At 39.6% G+C, this 13,773-nt stretch overlaps 1 protein-coding gene across 11 annotated transcripts in view; it reads left to right on the forward strand.

Annotated features, from left to right (window-relative positions):
• The first annotated feature begins 3,659 nt into the window (after window positions 1-3,659).
• The window catches only part of prpsap2 (phosphoribosyl pyrophosphate synthetase-associated protein 2), a 43,747-nt gene continuing 33,633 nt past the window's right edge, over window positions 3,660-13,773 (forward strand). For 4 of the 11 annotated variants that reach the window (XM_059654085.1, XM_059654084.1, XM_059654078.1 and 1 more), the window contains exons 1-3: window positions 4,374-4,465; window positions 5,008-5,164; window positions 8,620-8,672. In XM_059654085.1, the coding sequence (XP_059510068.1) occupies window positions 5,082-5,164; window positions 8,620-8,672 (136 nt within the window). In that variant the 5' untranslated portion in view covers window positions 4,374-4,465; window positions 5,008-5,081. Of the gene's footprint in view, window positions 3,729-3,790; window positions 4,017-4,216; window positions 4,319-4,373; window positions 4,466-5,007; window positions 5,165-8,151; window positions 8,673-11,965; window positions 12,082-13,773 lie in introns of those variants that run through there. The other 7 variants (XM_059654087.1, XM_059654086.1, XM_059654080.1 and 4 more) reach the window with 6 other exon arrangements.

Here is a 13,773-nt window from a genome sequence, read left to right on the forward strand (position 1 = left end):
GATAGTCCCTAGTGGACCCAGTAATGCGCTGGCCTAGTCCTTTACCCCTTTTATGTCTAAGCTTCTGGCTGATCTATACTTGCCTTTTTTTTTGCAAACCTCCCATTCATCAGCCTGTGTGCTCCATTGGTTTCTAGGGGTGGCTCTGATTAAGTCTATGCTTCGTCTGAGCTGCTCCTGCATCCATGATTTTGTGTTTGTCCCATTGCACGCTGTTCCAGATTGGTGCTCACTTCTGTCTGATCTCCAAGCCCATTTTTTAATTTTCTGTTGCTTCCAAAATATCACTTTGCAACCCAGTGAATCACAAAAAATGTTCACTTTCTTCTTGACCTCATGGTTGACTTCAGTTGATGCATTCAATCCTTTGTTTTTTACTCCTCAGCTTTCCCATTGCTTTATTCACTGTTCCGTTGTGTGTTTGGGATTTTGAAGGTACTGCTGCTGGATTCCACAGAACTTTCTGCAAGAATTCTTTATTGACAGCTTGATCTAAACATACCTTTTTCTCTTGACCCTATTAGAGCTTCTCTTTCCAGTTCTCGCTACATACGCATGGGTCATCATTATCATTGCACCATTACACATCATCATTATATCAGCTGCTGAATTTAGCCGATGACTCTACAGAACATATTTACAACTTCAAACAGGGTTGAGAGTAATGAGCACTTGATTGTTTTTGATGTTTGTTAAATTTCACTCAAAGACCTTAGACCTTCTAGAGCTGATAAATTGACAATCTGTGTTGAATATCCTGAAAAATGGCTGCAGTGCCATTCGTACAATTAATTAAATGAAAAGGGCACATTTTGGATGATTGCAGAGTCAGACTTGAGTTCAAGAGTTGAACAAATAGCATGCTAAAGAATCTATATGGCCGTGATGCAGATTCTAAACAATCCTTGTAGCGTATGCTATTCATAATGTTTGTCTTACTGATGCTTATCAGAATATTCATTATTGACACAGTTGGCTTCAATCTGCTGCCATTTCCTTAATTTTAGAGTCCTCTTATGACGCACATGAATAAATGACACATTGCTCAGAATAGAAAGAGAAGAAAGCTAAGACATTACAGTGCATTTCATTAAAGAACTGAGATGAGGCACAATTTTTAATGTTAAAGGAAGTAAACCTTTATTTTAAGAATTGCATTTTAAAGAGAACATTCACAATAGAAATATGTGAGAATTTTATTAATGTTTCATGTCATGTTTAGTTTTGACAGGCACATTTTTATTAAGGTAGCTATTTTAAACTTATTTTCCTTGTGTTCCAAATTGATTGATGGCTGCTGATGAGACCATCAGACCAGATTATTAAAGAAGGCATATGGGAATTTGAAGTAGCAATATTCATGCAAAATTTTCTTTATGTGGAAACATTTTTAAATTAAACAAAAAGCATACAAATGAGAAAATTAATAAATGTGACTGAGAAGTAAAAGTCTGAAAATCTTACAAAAGAAAATCACTTGCATTTATATAGCACCTTTCATGACAGAAAACTATCACAAAGTGCTGACAGCCAATGTAATATATTTTGAAGTGAGTCACAGTTGTAATGTAGGAAATGCAACAGTCAATTTATGCACAAGTTCCCACAAACAATAATGTGGTTATGACAAGATAATCTGATTAGTGATGTTGATTGATGGTTCAATATTACTCAGGACACCAGGAATAATTTCTTTACTCTTTGAAGTCGTGCTTTGGGTTTCCTAATACACAATGATGTTGCTTTGGTCTGATGTTTCACTTGAAAGACAAGGACCTCCAATAGTGCATCACTCTCATATGTGTTGATTCCTTGTCACTGACAAATGGTTTGAGGAATAGGTTACAGAGAAAATACAGTCAGAATTTGCTGGAGAAACTCAGCAGGTCCAGCAGCATCTGTAGAGAGAAAGCAAAATTAACGTTTCAAGTCCAGTGACTCCTCTTCAGAACTGTTCAGAATGGTTCTGGAGAAGAGGCACTGGATTCAAGACGTTAACTCCCCTTTCATTCCACAGATTCTGCCAGATCTCCTCGGTTTCTCCTGCCATTTCCATTTCTGTTTCAGATCTTCAGCAACCATGGTTCTTTCTTTTATTACAGAGAAAATATGTTTGTTGAATAATAATGCACTATTCAAAATTATCAAGCTGTAGCTTTATGGAAATTGAATTCATATTTTTGAACAAATCAACCAAAGCATCTAGCAACATCTGCACTGACAATTTTACAATATTGTTTTGATAGGCAGAATACAATTAAGCAACAAAGCTACTTTAAACATTTTTTCTTATGCAGTGATTTGTTGTAATCTGATTTTGAATACCTCTAACAAATCTATGATCGATCTTCTCTTCTCCAGTGAGAACAGTCCCCGCTTCTCCAGCCTATTTACATAACAGAAGTTTTTTCATCCCTTGAATCATTCTTGTGTTTTTTAAATGAATCTTTTTTAATACTTTTGCATCCTTCCTAAAGTGTGCTACCTAAAATTGTTCTTCAGTTGAGGCTGTACCATTGGCACATATTGGACTTGAAATGTAAGCTGCTTCTCTGACCATTGAGCTGCTAAATTTCTATAGTATTTTCTGGCTTATTTCAGAACTCCAGCATCCATGATACTTTGCTTTAAATGAGGCTGTGCAGTGTTGAAAATAGGCTCGAGAAGTTGGTTTTGTATCGTGTCCCCATTATGTTCAAAATCTTGAGCAAAGGGAATGAAGTTGTGGTATTTACATGCTCTCTTAAGATTTCATAGAGGTTATGGCCTTTTAATTGAATTCTAAGTGAAATGTTCATGTGATTGGTCTTTGTTACTGCCAAACAACCTCTTAAATCAACGTCTATAAATATTGAATTGCATTCCATCAGATTTTGATCATATCACTCTTGATCTTATGTTTCAATCCTGATTTTCATTTTGCTTTTTGTGATTTTACATTGAATTAAATGCAATCTTAATCTAGATGAAGGGTCTAGGCCCGAAACGTCAGCATTCCTGCTCCTAAAATGCTGCTTGGCCTGTTGTGTTCATCCAGTGATACCTCGTAATCTCTTAATTTAACTCTTCCTGCTTTGAACTCTACATGCTTTCCCAGACAGGGTAAGTGTAACTGCAATGAATTGTGAGACTCTTGATTACAAAATCTACGCCCTTTAGATGCAACAACATTTGAAATATGGCATTTTCTTCCTTGAAACTGACATGTATAACACACCATTGGACATCTTCTCTGCACAGAAGGGCGCTACAGAAATGCAATTGGCAAGGTTACTCTGGATAGACAAATGATAAGGAGTTCCTTCATGGGAAAGCATTTTACGATCAGCTCTTGAATTCGGTATTATGCATTAATTCTCCCATCACAACATTAAATCGTTGATTTAAAAAACACTGAAGAGTAGTTTGGTTGTGCTCTTACAAAAGAATTTCTGCCGCTATTTAAATATTTCCCCATTCAAGTCCTTTACAAACTGACACTTACAGAAAAACTTGCAGAGACATCAGCGTCACAACTTCACGCGGGGAGTCTCACGACGTCGATACTTAGCAACGTGTAGCCGCGCCCCGCCACGGCCATAACCATGTGTCCCCGCCCAGACGTCTCGAGCAAGGGGCGGAACATGATGGGTCTGAAGTGGCGGGGCCTGGGTGGGCGGAGCTAATTCGTGGTCGGGTCGCGGGGAGGGGTGAGGGCATATTGCACTGATCCGGGCGTCTTGCTGGCGGTGAGACACTCGTCGTCTTGATTGGTGGTTGTTATGGGGATGGGGTGAAGGAGGTGGGCTATCTCCATCCTGAGGGTCTTCAGCCCGGAGGACGGCGTTGCTTAGCTCGTCTTGGAGCTGGACCGGGAGAGGAGAGGCTGCCGTTGTCAAGGGAGGAGCCGGGGCTTTTAGGGGAGGATCTCCCGTCGTCAGGGATGGGCGACACGTAAAATATTGGAGAAACATAACAGCAGCACCATCTTTGGAGAGAAAAGCAGAATTAATTTTTCAGAACTGGAAGGGCCTATGGTTGGTAGGGGTGAAGGCGGGTGTACAGGGGAGGAGCCTTGGTTGTCAGGGGTGTGGCCAGGTTATCAAGGGGTGGTGCCTTGGTTGTCAGGGGCGTTGCCAGAGATAGTGGTAACTGCAGATGCTGGAGAATCTGAGATAAGAAGATGCGGAGTTGGATGAACACAGCCGGCCGAGCAGGAAAGTAGACGTTTCGGGCCTAGACCCTTCATCAGAAACGTCAGCTTTCCTGCTCCTAAGATGCTGCTTGGCCGGCTGTGTTCATCCAACCCCACTTCTTGTTATATCAGGGGTGTGGCCAGGTTAGCAGGGGGTGGTGCGTTCGTCGTCAGGGGTGTGGCTAGGTTGCTATGGGAGGTGCCCTGGTCGTTAGGGGGCGGGCGCGCTCTCGCGGGTACGGGGACGCGCGGTGGCAGCCTCGAGGTAGTAGGCAGTGTTGGCGGGTGCAGGTGAGGCGAGGGTGGCAGGGCCGTTTTGGGCAATTGAACCGACCGTTAGTTTCCGTTAGCGGTCTCGCCAGCTAGTTCTTAGAGCCGCCAGTCGGTGGACAAAAGACCCCGAATGGGTGGGAGCGTGCCGCCTCGATCACCGGCAGCGAGTGTCCGGCTCGATGTGGTGGTGGTGGGGTGTGGGAAGGAGTCAGGGCTGCTGCTGTTGTCGTAGTTTGGCCTTTGGGCCTCGCCCAATATTCGAGGCGACTTGAAGTGGGCGCTGATCGAGTTGAGGCGGCGAAGGGGCTCTCCGCATGTGACAGGAACTGCAGCAGACCCGCTGTGCCTTTGCAAGTGCTTAGAGCGTGGAGTTGTGCTTGGAGGGAAAGGGGGCGGAGTTGTTTTTCTTTTTTTTAAAGCTGCCTTTATTTTGCCTTAAAGTGGATCTGATATGTGCAATTTTTTTTTAGGACGAATAACTCGTAGGCGTTGTGCTCGCCGTGGTTTCAATTTAAAATGGTGCCGACTTTGTAATAAAATACATCTTTGTTAAATTGCAGGTGAATTGACATTAGGTGGTGTTGGGGGTTGGAAAAAAATCATATCGAGAGGAGGTTTCTAGGACCCATCGGCCATGAACGTAACCAAAGGTGGTCTGGCACTGTTCTCTGCCAATTCATGTACAGCCTACACAGAATTGGCCAGAAAAATTTCAGAGTAAGCAAATATCTATTTTTTTAAAGCGTTTGCAGCATATGTTACTCTGGATTGACTGACTTTTTTATTTTAAAAAAAGTGCATCACATTTTAGAAACAACAGAGAATCTTATGTTCTAAAGCATTTTTTAAAAATCATAAGTGTACAGAACAGCAGAGACCCTGTGGTCCATTGAATCTGTACCACCAAAAACACACTGCTGCCTACAAAAGTCGCATTTTCCCACTCTAGAGCTACAGCCTTGAATGTAATGACGCTTTGTGTTAAACCAAGTACTTTTTAAAGGTTGTGAAATCACCCTCCCTCCTCAACTGCAGTCCCAGGCAATGTATTCCAGACGCCTACCACCGTCTGGGAGAAAAAACAATTTCTCAAAATCCCTCTGATCCTCCTGCCTTTCATTTTAAAAGTGTGGCCCTTTGTTCTTGACTGTTCATTAAAGGGGAACAGCTGCTTTCAATGCCCCCTCAAACTACTCTGTTCCAAAAAAACCCTTTGTTATCCAATCTCTTTCCATGGCTGAAATGCGCTATCCCAGGCAACATTCTGGTGAACCTTCAACACTCATATTGGCAGATGTCATTATTTGCCAATTCCTTTTTCTTCTATTAATATCATAAGCTTGATCTATTATTTATTTTTTTTGCTTGTATTTTGCTACAGAGGAATTAACCTACACTTGCACACTTCTTATATAGACCTACATACATGTGCAACTTCCATGTGTGGAGTCAATTTGTATAGAGCTAGTATGTTAGATTCAAAATAGTTTCCTGCCTGAAACTGCTATTCCATACTTGATAGAAGTGCTTGTACTGTATTGTGCAATCACCTACAATCATAATATTTGCCAAATTATAGGCATATATTCTTAATAACTGCAAAATATGTGTGCAAACTCCCAATATTTTTATTGTCCCTTAGTAAAAGTGCTGCAAACAGAATAAACTATTCTGTAGTGCTTCATGTAAACAAAAGCACAATTTGGGCACTAGATTTTACAGTAGGTTGAAGATTCAAACTTGAGTGCAGATGACAATGTATTAGAATTAGCTATAATACTGATTTATGTAAACGTATTTCTAGCGCTTTGTCTTTACTTTTGGGAGGAAGCATAAAGTGTTTTTGTGACCCCTCCTCAGTAAATTCAAACCTTTTTCAGTGAGTAGACTTAATACACTTTTACTACATTTTAATAAATATTTTAAGGGGCAAGATGTGCATTATTTTTCTACTTGTACTGCTTCAGCATCTCAATTGTATGTAATGCAGTCTTTTTAAGTAAATTGAGAGTAACTAGCAGGAATTGATTTTAGCATTTTCTCAGTACTTTATGTTGTACCATTGCTGACTTTCACAACATGGTGAACAGTTGCTCCATCCACTGGTGCAGAATTGTAAAAACCGGGTACTGTTATGGTACAAGAGCAGCTCTATTGTGGGTTCCATGCCCATCATTTTTGTGAAGTTACCAAAGTAGGCAACATTTCCTGCTCTGCTTACTATCCAATGAGGCTTTGAAAGTGGGCCTGGGGCTTGTGCATGTGTCAAGTGAGGACATGCTTATAATAGCTACAATACTTGAAGAATCTGCCACTCTCCTCCATTGGAGAATAGCAGATTAGATAAATCTGACCTTCCCTCCTGCTCTTATGATTACATAATTTTCAGTCAGTGAATAACTTAACAGAGGGCAGCCAGTGACCATGTAGCCAAATACTTAGAAAGCTTTGCCTTCTGTGAATGACCATAAACGTTGGAGTTTAACAATTGAAAGTTAAAACAACATGCGAAAAATTGTAGTTTTGGTAAGGAGGTTTGCACCTTTTTTAAAGTAATTTAACCAGGAGTTAATCTTAAAATAATTGGCACGGGTATTTTGAGGAGAGCTGAGGCATCGATATTTTTGCTAAGATGACGAAGATCTAAAACGACTTAGAGGTTTCTACCCTCATCAAATTTGTGATATGCACAAAGTGCTGTGAACTGCAAATCAAAAGGTGGGAAATGGCATTAGATGGGATAACTTCTTCAGATGACACAGGGAATGGATCAAATGGCCATCTACTATGCTGAGTAATACTGCTAAAGTTAACTTTGCAGTTGGATATTCCTGTATCAACATGTCTTGGCCAGTGTCAGAATTACGCATTATCAGTCTGGAACCTTTTCATTTGGGTAAACTTATCTCTGCACCCATTTTGTTCTAATTAAATTTAGTCATTGAAACAAATCCCCTTGGGGTTTTTAAATGTAATCCTAAGCAAAAAGTTAATTCCAAACTCTTGTAATTTTTGAATGTGCCTTTAGTTTTGGTGTCGGTTCTCAAAAGATTCTGATCCAGCTGCTGTCATCTTGTATGACATGTTACTCTGTCGGCAGTTTTTCTCTACTTATGCTGGAAATATATGGATTTCTTTGAGGATACAAAAGTGATAGTGATCCTTGGACTTGTGCACCTCATTAAAAACCTGTTCTGGACACCAGGCTATCGTGTTGCTTGATGAGTCAGTGGTTTCTTTTTAAAGAATGAATCTTTGCACCCTGTCCAGTCAAATGGGTTCTCCATATGCTTACTGTTAATTTGGGTGCAGTTATTCAAATAATTCATTAGATTTACCCTGAATATAAGGCTTATGTTTCCTCCTGACCCCTTTAAAACCTAATTTTTTTTTTAATCATTGTGAATTTACGCTTTGAAAATATTATTGGAGTGAACCTTTACCATAGTCTGCCCCACGTTTGAGCTTTCTTTTCTTTTGTGCTGAATATGGTAATGTCTAATGAAGTGTGCCGCAAGTACGGAAGCTTTCCAACACCTCAGTGAAGTCATTAGTTTTCAAATGTGAGCAATTTATTCATCTAAAATGTGAGGAAACCTGTCACTTGCCTATTTAAGCAGCATGCACGGTTTCCAACAGAGGTCATTGAGTGATTAAGACTGACAAGCCATCATTTTTTTTATTCCCTGCTCCCCTTCCTCCAGTTATTAGAAAGCCAAGCCTATTTGTAGTGTCTACCCATCTTACACCAGGAAGATGAAGAAGCATGTCGTCCAGACGAACAGTCAATTCGGGATCAAGTGTTCATTATGCTGGACCACTCAATCACTGTGCTGTTGATTAAATGCATTTTTTTTAGTTTGTTCAATCCTATACATGTTCAGTTCTATGCACAAAATGTGACTGCCTGTTGGTGTTGATATTATTATATAATGGCTATTGGTAATCAATATGCTTTAATGCAGATTTGATAGGGAAGTATTAGTTCTTCCTTTCTATCTCCGACCCACTGCTCACCCAAAAGCATTATATACTTTTTTTAAAATCACAGTTTCTTTGGTTACCCTTTAAAGACATTTCCTGTGTCTGTGCCCTTTATGTTTTGTAAATATCAGCAGTACGGTTTTTGAGGAATGATTTATTTGAGGGTTATTCCTCATCTTCAATTTTAGGCGACTTGGCGTAGAACCGGGTAAAGTTCAAGTCTACCAAGAAGCTAACAGAGGTAAGTGCACAATGTAAAATATTTTAGTCGTATAAAGCTTCTTGGGAATTTTGATGCATTCAGGGCTTAGATGCACTCTAAGCCTTGCTTTGTGAAACATAGCACTTCGTGTATAGTTTTTGTCTCTTTAAAAGTAAGATTTGACATTGGGTTGTGTAAGAGGTGAAATTGCTGCGTCAATGGCACATGTGTAATTTTAAAGATTATTTGAATTCTTTAAGGTCAACACTGATGAAATAGAACAATTGTTTCAAACCAGAAATGTTACATTATATTTGCACAGCTTGAAGCATCTGTTCAAAAATGTTTTATAACTCATCCCCGTTAGATTTTCAATTAGAAACTGCCACTGATAACATTGAGTTATATTGTATGGAAACAGACTCTTCTGTCCAATTTGTCCATGCTGACCAGATATCCTAAACTGATCTAGCCCAATTTGTCAGCATTTGGCCCCTACCCCTCTAACCCTTCCTGGTCATGTACTCGTACAGATGCCTTTTAACTGTTGTAATTGTACCAGTCTTCTCCACTTCCACTGGCATATATGCACCACCTTCTTTGTAGAAAAGTTGGCCTTCAGGTTCCTTTTAGATCTTTACCTCCTCAACTTATACTTATGCCGTCTAGTTTTGGACTCCCCTACCCTGGGGAAAAAGACCTTGTTTAATTATCCTATCCATTCCCTTCACGATTTCATAAACTCCAAAGTCATCTCTCAGCCTCTCAAGTTCCAGGGAATAAAAGCCCCAGTCTATTCAGCCTGTCCTTATAGCTCAAGCTCTTCAATCCTGGCAACATCCTCGTATATCTTTTCTGAACCGTTTGAAGTTCAACAACACCCTTCCTAGAGCAGGGAGACCAGAAATGTCCCGTACAGCCGCAACATGCCATTCTAACTCCTATACTCAATGCACTAACCAACAAAGGCTAGAGTACCAATGAGCTCCTTCACCATCAGTCTACCTGTGACTCCGCATTTGAGGACCTATGAACTTGTACTCCTAGGTCTCTATGTTCAGTAACGTTACCATTAACTGTACTAGTCCTTCCCTGACTTGCCTCACCAAAATGCAATACCTCACATTTATCTAAATTAGGCTCCATCTGTCTCCTCATGGCCCACTAGCCCATCTGGTCAATGTTCTGTTGTACTCTGGTAACCTTCTTCATTGTCCACTAAACTACCACCTGAAAACTTACCATGCCTCATGTTCACATTCAAATCATTATATAAATGACAGAAAGCAGTGGACCCAGCACTGACCCTTGTGGTTCTGGATCCACTGGTCACAGGCCTCCAGTCTAAGAAACAACCTTCTATCTCCGAACTTAAAGCCAATTTTGTATCCAGCTGTCTAGCTCCCCCTGTATTCTACGTGATCTAACCCTGCTAATCAGTCTACCGTGTGGAACTTGCTGAAGACCATATAGACAATGTTTACTGCGCTGCCTTCACCAATCTTCTTTATCACTTCTGCAGAAATCTCAATCAATTTAGTGAGGCATGCTTTCTTATGCACAATGCCATATTAATTATCCCTAATTAGTCCTCATCTTCCCATATGCACGTAAACCCTATCCCTCAGAATCACCTCAAAAATCTTACCCACCACTGATGTCGGACTCATCGGTTTATAGTTCCCTGGCTTCCCTTACCACCTTTCTTAAATAATGACACCATATTAACCAACCTCTGGCCTTCAGGCACCTCACCTGTGGCTATAAATGATACAAGTATCTTAGCAAACGGCCAGGAGCCTTTCCCCCAGCCGCCTACAGTTATGGGAAACACATGATCAGGTCTTGGGATTTATCCTCTTTATGTATTTTAAGATGTCCAGCACCAACTCTTCTGTATTGGGGACACTTCTCAAAATATTAATTTCTCCAAGTTCTCTACCTTCCATATCTTTCTCCACAATAAATACTGAGGCGACATACTCATTATATCTTGCCTTCTCCTGTAGTCCCACATGCGTTAGGCCTTGTTGATCTTTAAGGGACTCTGTTCTCTCCCTAGTTACTCTTTTGACTCTAAGGTATTTGTAAAGTCTCTTTGGATTCTCCTTAACCCTGTTGGCCAACAATATCTCAAGTTCTCTTGGATGAAATACTAGAAAGTTCAGTGACTGGAATTGCAAATGCTAATGCCTTCAGAAAGGAGGAGAGGGGAAAATGCCAGAATATACTAATCTATTCCAAAACCTTAGATATAGTAATGCATTTACATTGCAATGATCTTGCTGATCTGTTACTTAGGTATATTAAGCCAGGGTCAACCTTGTATATTTTGATATGACACAGTGCAGCTTATTGCTGTGGGAGGTAGGTTTTTCAGTGTTGCCACCTGGGTTGCAGTCTGGTTTCTCTACTTCTCACAGAACTGAACTTTGCATCTCATTAGTAAACCAAGAAAATCTATTCTCTTGGGCCTGGGCTCAATAATTGTAAACAGTGTCAGCAATTAGACTGAACAGAAAGGAATAACTTGTTTTTTAACTTCAGAAACCTCATTGCAATTATTGAAATCGCTCTGGCAATTAGACCTACAATAGTCTGTAAAATGTAGTCCTAAATTAATTCATTGGTGCATCTGTTACACAACCAAATAATTGCAGGAGCATATAAAGCAAAGCTAATGGTCTGCCCGTGTTCTCCATACTACTAGACAAAAGTGACAGTTTGAAATGTAAGAATCTACAAAAGTATTCATTGTTCGGTGTGTTTTATCATACCGCGCTGTCTTTTTTTTTTGTGTGGTGGTGCTTGAATTAGAAGATGCACAAGTGTTTAACACACTTTACCACCTCCACCACCATCTTCATTCCATTTTCATGATTGAAAAGATTGACAATATCTGGTAAACCTTTGCCAGAGTGGTTGTGTAGCCAGTGTGCATGTGTGTGTTAAAATGGTCTTGCAATTGATGTGCCAGCATTTTATTTTAAGTTTTTGGGCCAGGCCAGATTTTAAACTGCAGGATTTTTAGCACAAATGTTGCTGAGGCAGTTAACGTGAGTACAACAAAGTTCCTAAACAACATCAGACTTTGTACTTCCTAAAATGTTAATTTACCTGAGACCTTTGGTGAAACCATAGCAACTGTTTTGTGTATAAAGTGTTTATTTAAATTCAGTAATGAATTTCAAAGGAAGATTAATATATATTTTAGTGCACACTGACATCTCAAAAAAAAATCTTCTACTATGATATTGTAAAAAGTAAGTCGTATGTAAAACACCTTTTTGTTTGTTTTTAAATCCACCTGTTTGGACATGACGTGCCTCCAGGATGAGAGGGATTTGACCCTGGATCTACAGACCAAATATATTGATACTACAACTTCTGCCACAAGACCCTAGGAGCATCTTTAGATGGCTTGAGGATGTATTGAGGCAATACATAAGTTAGTTGTTGCTTCAGTATTTTTTTAAGTTTAAAAATTTTCAATTCAAATTATTTTCTCACCAGCTTTGTGATCTCAAAATACTTTGCCAGAAATTTTCCACAGGAAAGTGTTACCCTCAACCAGGTGTTGCATAGTTTACTTGATGTATGCTGTTTTGACTGGCAAGAGACCCGATTTGAAATGTTTGGGCACCCATAATCCACATTCCATTAGGTAGCAGTTCACAGCAAAACATTGCCCGTATTACTCTCCTACAACACTAAATTGCCTTTTTGATGAATATGTGCTTGTTTTTAGCTTTGGGCATCTCCGGCACAGTATCTTCAATTTGCATCCAATGATTTACCTCGAATAAACTTGCCAGAGTTGTTGAGGCTGCAAAGAGTATTTTTTTTTCCATTTTTGTGCTTATTTGTAAGGTGCAAAATTTTGATTCGGATATGCTTGTTAGAGAACGCTTTTTTTGAGCATTCCAAAACAAATACCCCATTTGCTCTGCATCCGAAGATGCAGTTAGGAAAAGAAACCAAGAAGGGCTTTATCCCATCAACCATAGATTTAATTATGATTTCTGAAGCAAAACTGCATGTGCACATCTGTATGAATGCTGATTATGTGATCTCACAATGTTATTGGTCACATTTTGGATTTGGGCTTTGCCACATTGTGGGGGAAGTCTTTTCACTGTCTGTTTATCCGTACTAACTGGTTGCTTGGCTGGCTAGCTAAGGCATGGCATGAAAACTTGTTCGAAATTGCTTTCTTGAATCATAGGCCTTCCTAGGTTTGTGTAAAATAAAAAGTGTGGAGTAGTCTTTGTTTTTATTGTTGATGTGTCAGTTTATGAAGTTTCTTTTTCAACTCTTGCATTCATGTACATTTCCACACTTTATAGTGGGAGTGTTGGTAGGAATTGGAGTTTTGTCCACTATAAGAATAGAATGGTCATAATGCATCTAACGTGCATGGATATTTTGAGAAATCAGCAAGTTCCTACAACCTGAGAAATAGCAGGATAAACCATTCAACTCTTCTGCCAGTCAAGATGATCATGCTGATCTGTTCTAAGATTAAGTTCTTAGATCCTGAGATCATATCTGTGATAGAATATTCAAGAACCTATTCAGGTTAAGGGAAGTAGTTTGGAAGCATCTGTTAGTTAAAGTGAAATTACACTCTTGAAAATCAGGAACAAAGGATGCATGTTGCTAATTCTAATTGGACAGCTGTAGCTGATAGAAACCCAATGATCCTGCAAATATCTGCTGCTCACAATTAGGTAAACTTTCATCACAACATTTATTACATTTTTAAAGAGATTTTATTACATTTGAATAATGAGTATAAGTTATATTGATAGGTATAATATGACTAGTATGATCTGACGCTGCTTAATATAGCTGGTATTGTTATAAGGCTGTGCCTTTATAATTGAGCTCAGTAGGAATAGCAAATAATTAGTGTTGCTTATAGCAGATCCTCACAGTGTAGATAGTTATAAGTGGCAAAGTCTTTTGTACAGTGGTAATGTTCCAACCTCCAAGCCAGAAGACTCCAGTTCAATTCCCAACTGCTCCAGAGCAGCATCTCTGAACAAATTGATTGCAAACTATTTAAACATTAAGGCAAAGGGGATCTTGTGGTGCAGTGATACTGGCCCTATCTCTGAGTCAGAACGTCTGAATACAG

This window comes from Stegostoma tigrinum, chromosome 23, assembly GCF_030684315.1.
Source record: "Stegostoma tigrinum isolate sSteTig4 chromosome 23, sSteTig4.hap1, whole genome shotgun sequence".
NCBI lineage: Eukaryota > Metazoa > Chordata > Chondrichthyes > Orectolobiformes > Stegostomatidae > Stegostoma > Stegostoma tigrinum.